This window comes from Typopeltis vanoorti, chromosome 13, assembly GCF_054136105.1.
Source record: "Typopeltis vanoorti isolate ZY-2024b chromosome 13, IOZ_Tvanoo_1.0, whole genome shotgun sequence".
Taxonomy (NCBI): domain Eukaryota; kingdom Metazoa; phylum Arthropoda; class Arachnida; order Uropygi; family Thelyphonidae; genus Typopeltis; species Typopeltis vanoorti.
This window is the reverse complement of record NC_143561.1, coordinates 113875473-113888555: the sequence shown is the minus strand read 5'-3', so window position 1 is coordinate 113888555 and position 13083 is coordinate 113875473. Positions and strand designations below refer to the sequence as shown.

At 36.2% G+C, this 13083-nt stretch overlaps 1 protein-coding gene across 4 annotated transcripts in view; it reads right to left on the bottom strand.

Moving 5' to 3' along the window:
* The window catches only part of Uggt (UDP-glucose-glycoprotein glucosyltransferase), an 835069-nt gene that overhangs the window by 397727 nt on the left and 424259 nt on the right, over positions 1 to 13083 (bottom strand). For all 4 annotated transcript variants that reach the window (XM_090403047.1, XM_090403050.1, XM_090403049.1 and 1 more), the window contains exon 24: positions 11932 to 12068. In XM_090403047.1, coding sequence (XP_090259173.1) covers positions 11932 to 12068 — 137 coding nt within the window. The remainder of the gene's footprint in view (positions 1 to 11931; positions 12069 to 13083) is intronic.

Here is a 13083-nt window from a genome sequence, read left to right as displayed (position 1 = left end):
TGCCAAAGCTGACCAATATGTCTATATTATTTAAAGTAAGATTTTCAATTAAGTTTTTAAAGTGGGTAGAGTTTTATTTTACATAAGATGTGGTAAGACTAGTGAGGGGGGGGGGGTCAAGGAGTTAGCTAGCTGCTTTGACAATTTGTAGCAAGGTGCATTGGTAGCATCTACTATAGATCTTAGGGGAGATTTAGGTTTGTGGATTTTAGGTAAACCGTATATATGGGGGGGGGGAGAGATTGGGACGAGAACCAAATGGTTTGAGTTTTTTTGTAATGTCAGGTGGCCAGGAGGACACATTTTCAAGTAGGATTTTTAATTTTTTAACTTGAGTTTTTGTGGGATCCTGTTCAAGTGATATGTAGGTAACGCAATCACGGAGAAGAATATCCATTTTCCAATTATATTCTGAGGGGTTAAGAATGACTGCGGCATTACTCTTATCAGCTCTGGTGATGACAATACGTTTTTCTTTCCGTAATTTTCTGAGGGCAGAGAGTTGTCTGAAAGATAAATTCATTTTGAGGTGACGACCGGGAGAGGATGTTAGCTACGTCAAGTCTAATATTATTGGCTGTTTCTGGAGCTAATTGACAGATTCCACATTCTATGCTGTACATAATATTCAATACAGGAACTTCTTTAGGTGCGATGGCAAAATTGTGTCCAAGGCTTAGGGCACTAACGGCATCTTCGCTAAGTACGATAGGTTAACTACTGCATGGAGGGTTGAACTTGAGGTAGCAGTTTAGATTTACAAAGGTTATTAAACTTGTTGATGTGCTTATTTCTTATTTTTTGGAATCCTTTCTGAAAGGAAGCGTCTGAGATGCCAAAGAGAATGGACCAAAGTTCAGGATTGAGTAAGCAGAGCGCTCTGATTGTAACGAGCCAATGGTGGTGTTTGCCATAGCAAGGCTGGCGCGAGTTGCAGCAATCTACTCTCGTAATAATGCCAGACTAGCACGTTTGTATATCCGGAGGGCTTTATTTGATTTAAATTTGGTTTAAAGTCTAACACAGTTAGGAATAATTCTGGAGTCCTGACATCCTTTTAAAAAGGCCAGCTGATTTAATTGCCTTGATAAGCGTAGTTTCGACTTACCATATTGTTTTGCTTTGCGTGCTATTTCTTCACCATGAATGACCAGAATCCGTGTGTCACTTAGCTCCAGAAACAGCTAATAATATTAGACTTCACGTAGCTAACATCCTCTCCTGGTCGTCACCTCCAAAAATTAATTTATCTTCCAGACAACTCTCTGCCCTCAGAAAATTATGGAAAGAAAAAAGTATTGTCATCACCAGAGCTGATAAGGGTAATGCCACAGTTGTTCTTCAGTCATCTCAGTAGTCTACATCCAAGAATCCAGTTCACTATGGAAAAGGAAAAGAACAATTGTTTACCCTTCCTAGACACCTTAGTCACACGCCTGCCTAATGATACACTTACCTTCACCGTATACAGAAAACCCACACACACAGGCAGATACATTCACAAACTCTCCCACCACCACCCCTCTCAACAATATGGCATTATTAAAACCCTTACCAAGAGAGCCCACAATCTTTGTTCCAATGGAACCACCCTCACTACTGAGCTTAACCACATACACAGTACTTTCCTCTCCAATGGCTACAGCGATCACAGTATCAAAAAAATAATCAACTCCTCCCCCATTCCTCGTCCTTCTCGTCAACAAGATTTTAAAAATGCCATCACCATACCCTACATCCGTGGCACATCCGAAAAAATAGCCAAGATACTAAAAAAGTACAACCTACACACAGCATATAAGCCCCACCACAAACTTGCTACCCTTATCCGTTCTATGAAAGATCAGCTCCCTCCTCTCTCTCTCTGCCTGGAGTTTACAAAGTACCCTGTTCCTGTAAGCTGGCATACTTTGTACAGACAGGCAGATTAGCATCCATCCATCCGTCTAGAGGAACACAAGTCATACATCTTCAAACACAACTATGGCCATTCAGGCTTGGCTGACCATGTTTTGGACACCACCCACAGGGTATCATGGAAGAAAACCACCATGCTCCACCACAGCAAATTCAAGAAAGAAAGACTTTTCTTAGAAGCAGCAGCAGCTCTCAAAAACCAACCAAATCTCAATAAATACAGTTGCATTAAGCTTCCGAAGATTTGGGAAACACTCATCACCGGAGTTCCCACTTTACATTCCAGGCCACCTACTACTGCCCTTAGAGGGCGCTCTACCTAGATAGGACTTTAGTGTCACCCACGTGGTTGGGCTTAGTATTGTTTGTTATTTGTGTGTATGTTACATTAATTGTTTTTGTAATCCCCGTCGATGTCCTACTGACTAGGACGAAATATAGGAAGTATTAAATTCTATTTTAATTCTTTTTGAGTGTTGTAAAAAAATCCATTAAGCCTCCAACATGATGTTCTCACAGCACTTAAGCCTCTACACACGTGAGGAAAAGCTAAAAGTCTTAAATTACTCTTTTGAGAAACACAAGAGAGAAAGTTTCCCAGAAGTCGCAATAAATTACCTCAAGCAAGAATGTCTTGTTTCGTTTTCAATTGTTGATTAGCAGACATCCTAACACAGAAAAACTGACATTTCTTTTATAGGCTGATGCAGTATTTATGCCAAAAATGACTTCTTTATTTATAGTAATCAGTTTCACTTTTATTATCGAAAAATGCTAAATTATTTGATACAATTATCTTGAAAAAAAGGATTTGATTTTTTAAGAGAAAAGGCACATATCTGTTACATAATCATTTATTTTTTGGTTGGGAGCGGGGTAGACATATTCAATCTGTTGTTACAAATGTAAATCCCTTCGGGAACATGCCCATGTAATTTAGGGTAAAATAGCAGCCAAAGTTTAACTACTTCAATAATGTCACGTATCTAAACTAGAAGAAAATGTCATTATATCTGCTGATGCCAGAACTCTTACATAAATATTTTTTCTGGCATGAATTCTCTATCAGCTATAACGTAATCAATTTACATATTTTTGCACTCTTGTATTGACAAAAGAAATATGTGCAGTAATTTCTTCTTTCTACTACAAGAAAAAACATCATAACAAAAGAAAAATATGTAGTATATTTTCTTTTTCATTGGGTGAACTTACAATGTTCTTTCTTTGTGTTTTGAAATGAAAGTGCAAATGATTATTTTTTTACCATTTTTGCCAATAGAAAATCTGCTTAATCATCTCTAATTCCTTTTACAGCACTCTTTTCTCCATTTCTGAGCTTCTTCAACAACCTCCAGAATATCTTCTTAATATTTATTAAGAATAAATATGAAATTCAATTTTATCCTGCTCAAGACTAAATGGTGATCACTTCCAATTTCAAATCCTTTGTACACTCGGTGTCCTACACCAGTGGGAAAACATCACTGTCAACAATAACATAGTCAATGAGACTTTTCTTATTCCTTGCCTCTTCTCTCCATATGAATTTGTGCACATTTTTATGTTGGAACATGGTGTTAGTAATTATCAGTCCATGTTCTGAGAAGAAATCCAACAGGTATTTGCCATTATTATTAGCTTTGCTCTTTTCTCCAAATTTTCTCAAATTATTTTTGTATGTCTGACAATCTTTTCCTACTCTGCTATTTAGATCCCCAACAAGGACCAATTTTTCCTTTTTCAATGTGTCAGTTGCTTTCTCTAAAGCCTTAAAAAATTCCTCCACTTCTACCTTAGTAGAACCTTCTATGGGACCATAGCACAAATAAGTCTCATCATCCCGTTCCTCATTCTGATATTTGCCCAAATCACTCTACTTGACACCGCCTGTGATTCAAGAAGATTAACCTCGTATTTAGTGTTGAATACTATGGCTACTCCTTCTTTTCCTTGTTTGTCATTCCTGAATATAACATTTTGTATTTATTGCTCAGAATGATAACACCATTTTTCACCTTTTTTTGTTTAAGTCACCCCTATTATGTCGTTCTGGTACTTATCCAATTCCTCAGCTAGCTCCATTTCTTTGTAGTTCAGGCTTATGTTGATAGTACCAATCTTGAACTCTGGTGATGTTGAGTTGGGGTGGGTTTCATGATTTGCTCCAGTAGCTGACAATTTGTTCAGCTAAATCCCAAATTGCCATCCCATCCTCATCCATTTAGTATTCAGGTAGATACCTAACAGGGTGCACCACGATAAGGTGAGGATTGGACTTTAGGTCAGAAGCCCTGGTTGGTTCTCTGCATTCCTTTGAAGGCTATGTGGAGGTCTCTTCTCAGTTATATAGCTTTGACCCTTAAGCACCCATATAAATAATTAAACATATTTAATCATCCTATATTTCATCTCAGTAACTGAAACAATGTCAGGGAAAACATTAAAATTTCCAAAACATACACGGAACATTGCACAAAACAATAAGTGGAAAAGATCAGACTGCAAACCTGAAATTCTATTAGGGCTGCCCTCTATGGGTGCTGTTGGCTAGCCTTAGCCTTGTTGGGTAGTAGGCCTAAAAATTCAAGTTTTCCAAATCTTGGGAAGTTTAATACAACCACATTTATTAAGATTTTTTTTTTTTTTTTTTTTTTTTTTTTTTTTTTGAAATCTGCTGGTGATTCAAAAAAAGGTCTTTCAAATTTGCACTTGTGGTGAAGCATAGTAGTTTTTTTCCATTTGATTCTATGCAGGGTATCTAGGTACTTAGGCATGGTCAGATGGAACTGATTATACTTATGGTGGGAAATGTATTTTTTATGTTCTACTCAGCAGAAGTTAGCAGATTTCTCAGTTTGACCATGATATGATAAGTTACAAGAACAAAGTATTTTGTAAACACCTGGAATAGAGAGAGAGAAAGTAGAGGATTTTTTTAACCAATATCTCTCTTTCTGCCACTTTAAATTTACTAAAAGTTGTTTTTCTCCTTGATATCATTGCTATTATTAATTTTATCATTCATTCTTTCTACTTCACTTGGAAAGATACCATTTATAAACAGACTGAGAATACAGCTATGCCCCCCTCCCAGCCAATTATTATATGGAGCATTTGGAAAAACATGCTCTTGCTATTCACAAACATTAGACTCCTTCCTCCACCACCCCAACAGAGAGCATCCCAGATACCAGTTCACTATAGAAAAAGAAAATAATAACAGCCTGCCTCTTCAAGATACTCTAATTATATGTCTTCCCAATGGTACCTTTTCTTTCTCAGTTTACAGAAAACCCACCCATCCACACAGTAGATACATATACAACCCCCCTCCCCTCTCTCACAACAATATAGTGTTATCAAAATCCTTGTTAATAGAGCTGCCAATCTGTGTTCTACCCAGTCTTACAACTGAACTCTACATTATTTGCCAGACTTTCTTTGTCCAATGGTTACATTGCCAAAAAGATCAATAAATTAATTGTTCCTCCCATCTCCTCACATCCCTATCGATATACTGACTATAGTAATGCTATCATTGTTCCTTATATCCCAGGCACCTCAGAAAAAATAGCCAGAACTCTAAAAAAGTACAATCTCTACACTGCATTCAAACTTATCTGAAGCTGGCTGCCCTCATCTGCTATCCAAGGGATCTTTTACCTGTTCTCTCTGTTCCAGGTGTTTACAAAGTTCCTTGTTCTTAATCTTGAAAGGTACCTATAGCATAACTATAAACAATTCACCATGGAAAAGGAAAATGCTGGTAGTTTACCATTCTTGGACATCTTCTTATTTGCATAGCCTCAGGTACTTTGTCAACCAGTGTTTACCATAAACCTACCTTTACTGGTGTATAAATTCATGAAAAGTCTGCTCATCACACCTCTCAAAAAATTGGTTGTTATCAGGTCTGTAATTAAAGAGCACATAATGTGTGATCCTCTCCCACAAGCTTAGAACAAGAACTTCACACCAAAACTGTAATGGAATTAAACGGTTACAACCCTCATCAAATCCAGCAGATAATTGACTCCTATGTCCAAACATCTAAGGATTCTTCAACAGACAGCAGGGTTCCAATCCTTTATTATGGAAGTACTACAGAGGTCAGACTGCATAATTCAGGCTTGGTCAGAAGTTGAATTTCAGATGACTACAGAAGAGCTCTCAATAATACCTATATAAAAAAAGGAAATAAAACCGAACGCAAAAATTACTGAGAGCATCTGGAGAAGAAAATAAGCTAGGTTCAGGTCAAGTGCTTGCAGAGTAGGCTTTTACAAATATCCATGTCCACAATAGTATTCTAGTAGTAGGACACCCATTGTTGGTTGGAGAGCAGGTGAGCTATCCATTTGGCCAACCAGGCCAGCAATTCCTGTCCTAATTTTCTAACTAATAAAATGAAATGTATAGCAATAATAGTGTCAAGGTGATTAAAGATTCCCTCAAAATCCAACTCTAAAAAAAAAACTATGAAACAAAATATAACAAAATCCTCCTTAAAAAATTACTTTCATATTCTCTTTACTAAGCATTTGTGGCATAAATGCCACAAATGCTTAGTAAAGAGAATATGAAAGTAATATAATATAATATAATATAAAAGTGAATAGTTGTGTGTAATAGAATACCCTCCCTCAATGAGTCCCTGGAGGTGCAATGTGCAATGTAATAGTAATAAATAAAAATAAAAATAAATAATAAAAAAATAGTAATAAACCATACCTACAACAACTAGTCTATCTGCTCTCTCCAAATTACACTCTGCATAATTTCTTTCTAACCAAAATTCCTGCCTGCTTTTACCACAAGAATGGTATCTATGCATTACTGAGATACAACCACTGATTGTCAGAGAATGCCAAACTTAAAATCTGCTTTTGCCCTCCTCTAGCTTAAAGTTTCCTTGCAATACTCAGTAACATTCATCTGCTTTCTTTACTGATCTTCAAATTCTGAAAAAAATCATGATTTCACTTTTCTATACCTGAAGCTTGACTTTCTGCAGTCTGACTATCCAGACAACTCTAACTGGCTTCACTTTTCCAATTCCACTAACTAAGATGGAAGAGATGCAGTAGTAATGACTCAACACAAACATACATCTATAAACCCATATACCTGATAATACTCTCCTTGAAATTTTCTTAAGCAGTTCTCTTTCCAGATGTACAGCAATAATAATGTGCAAGTTTCCTCTCTCTCTCACAGAATGTCCGCCTACCAGTCATTCCCAACCTCATCCTCTGGCACTATAAAAGTGCCAAGTGAGATGCCACGTGAAGCTTCTACTCTTTTTTCCATGCTTAGTGTATCGCGTCCACCTTTCTGATTTAAACACCTGTTCTGAGCAAGTCACAAAAATTATTCTCACTGCCACGAAGGCCTTCATTCTCCATTCCAACCAAAATTCCTGTCCACTTTCCAAGCCATGGTTTGACAAAAGGTGTACAAAGCAGTTGAAAGAAAAAAAAATTGGCATACCACTTATGGCTTGCACCAGCAACTTCAGTTTCGTACTTAGCTGATGCTGAAACATGTAATAAATGCAGAAAACGATGATCCTTACAAACCTTACGTTGGAAGGGTCAACAAGAGAAACTCTCCTCTTGCTCAAATAGAAGTCATGCCTTCTTTGCATCCAATAGCCCATTACTAAGTCTTTGCAAAGGCTACTGGCTGCAACTTCTGCTTGCCTGCACTTCACCTCTTATCCATACAGAACCTGAAGATAAAGTTAACTCCTAGCATTGCTCTTCTCCTCCAGGTAATGTATATGAAAATCAACTCCTACCACATGCTTTCTGTGGCCTTTTGGAATAAAAAAAAAAAAATACACCAGTAGAATATTAAATATTATATACCAAGAAGTTTTCCAATGGCATCTCTTACAGAGGCTGTGCTCCAGAAGTAACACCTGTCCATTATTATTTCTACTTTCTTTTATACTCAGCAGGCACTTATCCAACTATGTGAAAACAAACATCTCCAATCTATCCAAAAAAGGGAGATAAGCTGTCATCAAACAACTAATCAATTATTGATCTCACCTTAATCCACTTCAATATAGTGGAGAAAGCAATACTCAACTTCACTGCCAAGAGACCAACCAGTGAATCAATGTTCACAAGCAGGGGTTCCATCATTATAGATTGCTTGGCCGATCTCTTAGCCTACATCACTCACCAACTGTACACATACCATGGAAAGGTTTAGAGAAACATGTGCTGTCACTCCTTACAATGTTTGTTCATATCTGGCACAGAAGCTTAAATTGCCATCTTTTGGTCCATTCTCTGTAATTGGGTGACCAGCTTTTTCTCTGGTCATTCATTTTGGTAGACAGCTTCCTCTCTCTAAGATTATTTGTAAATGCAGAAGAGTCTCAGGGTCTGTGTTCTATCACTTATCCATTCTAATCTTATCCTCAGTTATACAAAAATCACCAGACAGGATCAGATCTCACTCCTTGGACTAACATTTATCTCCAGCCTCTACTAGCATAAACATATCACATCAATAGATTCCTCACATTCCAGAAAATTAAGTTTTTTTTTCTCTCAAGATGCTACTTTTTATCCCTTCAGCTATTAACTTTGTATAAATCCCAAATCTGCCCATTCTTAGAATACTGTTTGCAAGTTTGGGATGGTGTACCTAAACCTCCCTAAAGATTACTGACATTGTTTAAAGGAGTAATTTAGCTGACAGATCATCCCTCCATCCCCTCTTTGACTCACTCAACCCATTATCTTACATATTCACTGTTTCAGTTGTTTTTCTCCAGGTACTTCCATGCGTATGCTCCACTGAACTAGTATCCATCATTCCTCCACTTTTTGTTAGGTCCCTGTTAAAACACGAGCAGAAGCTGGTAACTTCCTTTTTCAGTCATGAACTGCAAATGCAATGAAACTTTATTTACTCTTAGTCTTTTATTCAATCTACTTCTGTCCTTTAGACAGGTCATCCTGATGAAGTGCTCCCTAACAAGTAAAAAAAATAGAGTCCTACATTATTATAATATTGACTCTTCCAGGAAGTCAAGGGCTTATCATGATAGAGTCTTCTGAGTCACATAACATCAAAATATGTAGTATATATTTATTTAAAAACATCCACCAAAGATGTATTCACAACATCCACTGCACACAAGGAACCTGAATCCTCACATTTTTTAATTATTTTTTGCCGATCACCGTGCAACACTAAAAGAAAGGATAAAATGAATATCGCATACTTCTTAACCATACCCGTAATCAGTTTCCAGCAATAACCTTGAGTTCTCCCACTACCTATCAATAGCAGTGAAATCTGTTAGATCTGAAACGGGCAACCTCACTCTAAATGAGATCACCTTTCCAGAGTCTAACAAAAGATATCCATTAAATAAGCATACTTATCATTTGGCACAATTTAACTATGTTTTAAAAGAAATAACAACTGGCAAATTAGAATAAGAACTGTTTGTATTGTAGTTAGTGTGTTTATACTTTAATGTAACTGTAAGTCAACAAAAAAGGCTCACATGAGAGTAATTATCAGTGAAATTCTACACGCGAAAGAATGCCAACAATTCGGTAAGAAGGGGCAAAGGTCACCCAATACTACAATAGCAGCGTAAGCGTCCGTGGGTGCTACCGCTAAGAAAACATCAAGATGCATACATTCCCGGAATTGGAAAGCCCCGTATAAAAAGAACGGTGAAGTCACCCAGTCAGGGATGAATCAGAAGGGTGAAAGGAGAGGTCAAACTCGGAAAGGTGGTGCTCTTGGGGAGCGTATAAAACCTGCAACACAGAATTGAACCCCCCCTTCACGTTTTTTGTTCCCGCATTCTCGACGTGTGCTTCGAGTGGTCATCGTGATTCAGTTCTTATCTTTAAGAGCTGATCTCCGAGAAATCCCAGTATGGCACTGCCACAGAGCACGGCAAATTTTGAACACAGGCCATCGGTAAGGAATAACATCGACATAAATCCTTAACAAAGAATCCGAGCACCCTAATCAGGGAGAGGAAATAAGAAGGAAGGACGGAGAAAATTCCGAAAGAACAGATAGTGTAGATAAGTACTTTTACATATTCTAGCCCTTTAGAGAATTTGACTAACAGAAACGGAAGAAAGTGTATCTCGAATTTATGATAAGGATAAGCATGAAGAATTATTATATGTGTGAATGACTCTATACCATTAGACTGAATTCTGAGAACTGTTAATTTACTGGAGATTCTGTCGTGACCTACTCGAGGGAGATTAATATTGTGCCAAATACCTAGCTGGCTTCTATTAAGTTATAAACTAAATATTCGATAAGTTAAAGGAATAGTATTGTAGAGATTAAGAAATCCATGGTTATCTAAGAATGAGAGTGCGAGAGAAAAGTAAGAGTTTTAATCTAGCATTAATATCAATTTTGTCTTTGTATTGTAATTAATTATGAATTCATTAAATTTGTATGTTACCATTCATCCTTGTTTTTCTGACCATGTTGACTGACCTAGACCGTTCATAAAAATACGAACCTGGTGATCATATACGTGTGCGGGGATATCCTAAGTAAGAAAGGAAAGGGGGCATGACTGAAAAGAGACTAGAAAACCTATGCTTCTGATTTCAAGCAAATTATATTAGTAGCATTTGATACTCTATAACCATCCTAGGCCGAGTTTGACTCTGTCCTTAAAGCCCAGGCTGACGCAGGAAACAAATTTGTCTGAGAAAAATAAATGTGGATGACTTATAGAGATCAGGGAATAGGTATTTTCTGGGGGCCCAAATTTTAGAGATTGTCAGATTAGCAGCAAGATCATATACTCAAATGTTAGGCAGATGATTTAGGGATATATAAGGGTTAAAGATAGCAGACAGAGGCCAACTTATATATTAAGGTAAAGGAAAGAGTAGTGATCACTAAATCAAAATAGAATTATACAAAGGGGAGATAAAAAACAGACATAACAAATCTCACTTACTGTTAAAGGAATCTTAACAAAAAGATTTATATTCATTATACATTGTATATGTGTGTGGTATGCCAGTTTCAAGTCTCACTTCAAAACAGCTCAATTTCTCCAGAATACTAAATCCACTCACTGGATATGAAAAGATTTGAATACTCAGTCTCAAATTCTTCCATAATACTGGCAAAGTGTGATCCCACAAAACAGTATGTACTTACTCTATTTGTTAAGAACAAAAGTCGAGAATGATGGGATATCCTTATAAAACTAGCTCTAAGGTGTTTTTTTTTTTTTGTGTGGTTACTACCCAAGAAAGGTTATTACTGAACCTATAGTACATTTGCACCATGGGTGCACAAGGATTTTTTTTTTTTTTCATTTCTGTCAATTATATATATATATATATGTATAATTGATCATACTTAGAACAGAAGCTCTAAGTGTTACTTGTTAACGTCAATAATTCAGATGCACAAAATCAGCTTCAGAGTTGAGAAACAGTTCATTTGATTCCCTCTCCCTTTAATGGTAGTAATCTCATACGCAAGAAGTTATTGAGCTTAAAATACATTAGCACCATGAAAAAAGAGAAATTTGTAGGGGAGAGAACCCTGTTAGCATTTGATGATTATCTGGGGGACTGGCTGTATAGAATGAGATTTGGCTGAGTGCCGTACATTTTCTGGCCTTGAACTTCATGAAAAAAAATTTAATGTCAAGATTATCTTCACAGCATTTTGACTTTTTGTTCTACATATGTTTTGGATTGCTTCAACTGTAGCGTATCCATTTTCAAACTTGTAAATGTTTTTAAACCATGATTTGGCTAATTCAATCTAAACAAATAAAACAAGGCCAACATAAATAATTAATATCTTTTTGCCCATAAGAAAAATCTTTTCTAATTTCATACATACTGTAAAATATAATTATTATAATGCATGATAAATAATTAAGATATAATAAATTCCAAAAACTTTTGAGTCACCTTGCATGCATATATTAAATAAGTTTTGCAATTTACATGATTAAATGAAATTCACCTATCAACTTCAGCTGTAGACTGATTTCCTCTGAGCTCTTTACTCAATTTTTGCCCATACAAATTCATTGAAAACTTTTCTAATAAGCTGAAATCATCTTCTGTGAATTCCTCCATAGATGTTAAGGGCCCTGTTATCTGCAAATTTCAATAATGAAGTTTGTTAACTAAAAATGAAGTAAGAGAAATGCTATTAAAAAAAAAAAATTGTGTATTCTGGATTCCACTACTTTTAATTCTCTATTTTTGATGTAGAGAAAAATGTACCAATCTGATCACAGGCTTATCAGCATGAACAAGCATATTCTACTGAACTTCACTTATTATAGTTAACAAATGAATGCATATATGTTTCCTTGAATCACTTGTTGAAAAAATAATAACTGTCTAACCCTTCTAGAATAACATGTCAGTCTTACGTGCAAAAAGTGATGGTCTGCCTGCAATCTAAAGAGGTCTATTTTTTCCAGTCAATCATATGCTGTGATTAACTATGTTGTTGGACTTCCAGGCTGATATGAAACATATCCAGGAAGTTAAGCAATTAGTCCTCTCCTTGTGAATATTATTATCTTAAGAGCAATAATGGATGCTACGTCAAATGAATAGTAAGACTCAGTCCACAGAGGCTTTATCATTTTTCCTTTGTTGGTGCACACTCTGAGTGCAGACACATTCTCCATCTCCTAGGAAGGATTTCAAAACAGATGTCAAACACTGAGAAAAGTGAACATAAATGATCTCTTTACTAAAGAAAATCAAGGAAGTTACTTTTAAAGCAACTCTGTTGTAATTAATGATCAGAATTCTATAGATTATTGGCTCAAAGGCCAAGGAATAAGAACTGTGAAACCAGAATGTACTGCTAGCAGTTAGCTTCCTCAAGTGAAGAGTAAATGCTAGTAACAGGCTGTAATAAGACTGTCACAGTTTGAAAAGAAAATTAATAAGTGTTAGTAATGTAAATTTGGTTTCAAAAACAAACCAACTGTTCTGTACAATACTAACTGAAGTTAAATGAAGTGCATTTTAATAACAAAAGGGAACTTTTTTAGCTATGTTAATACTGTGAAATTCAACCTAAAAAATGAGAATTTATTATCAAGTAAACATCAGGGTGCAGATTTCATTATATTCCTTGTACCCATTATAT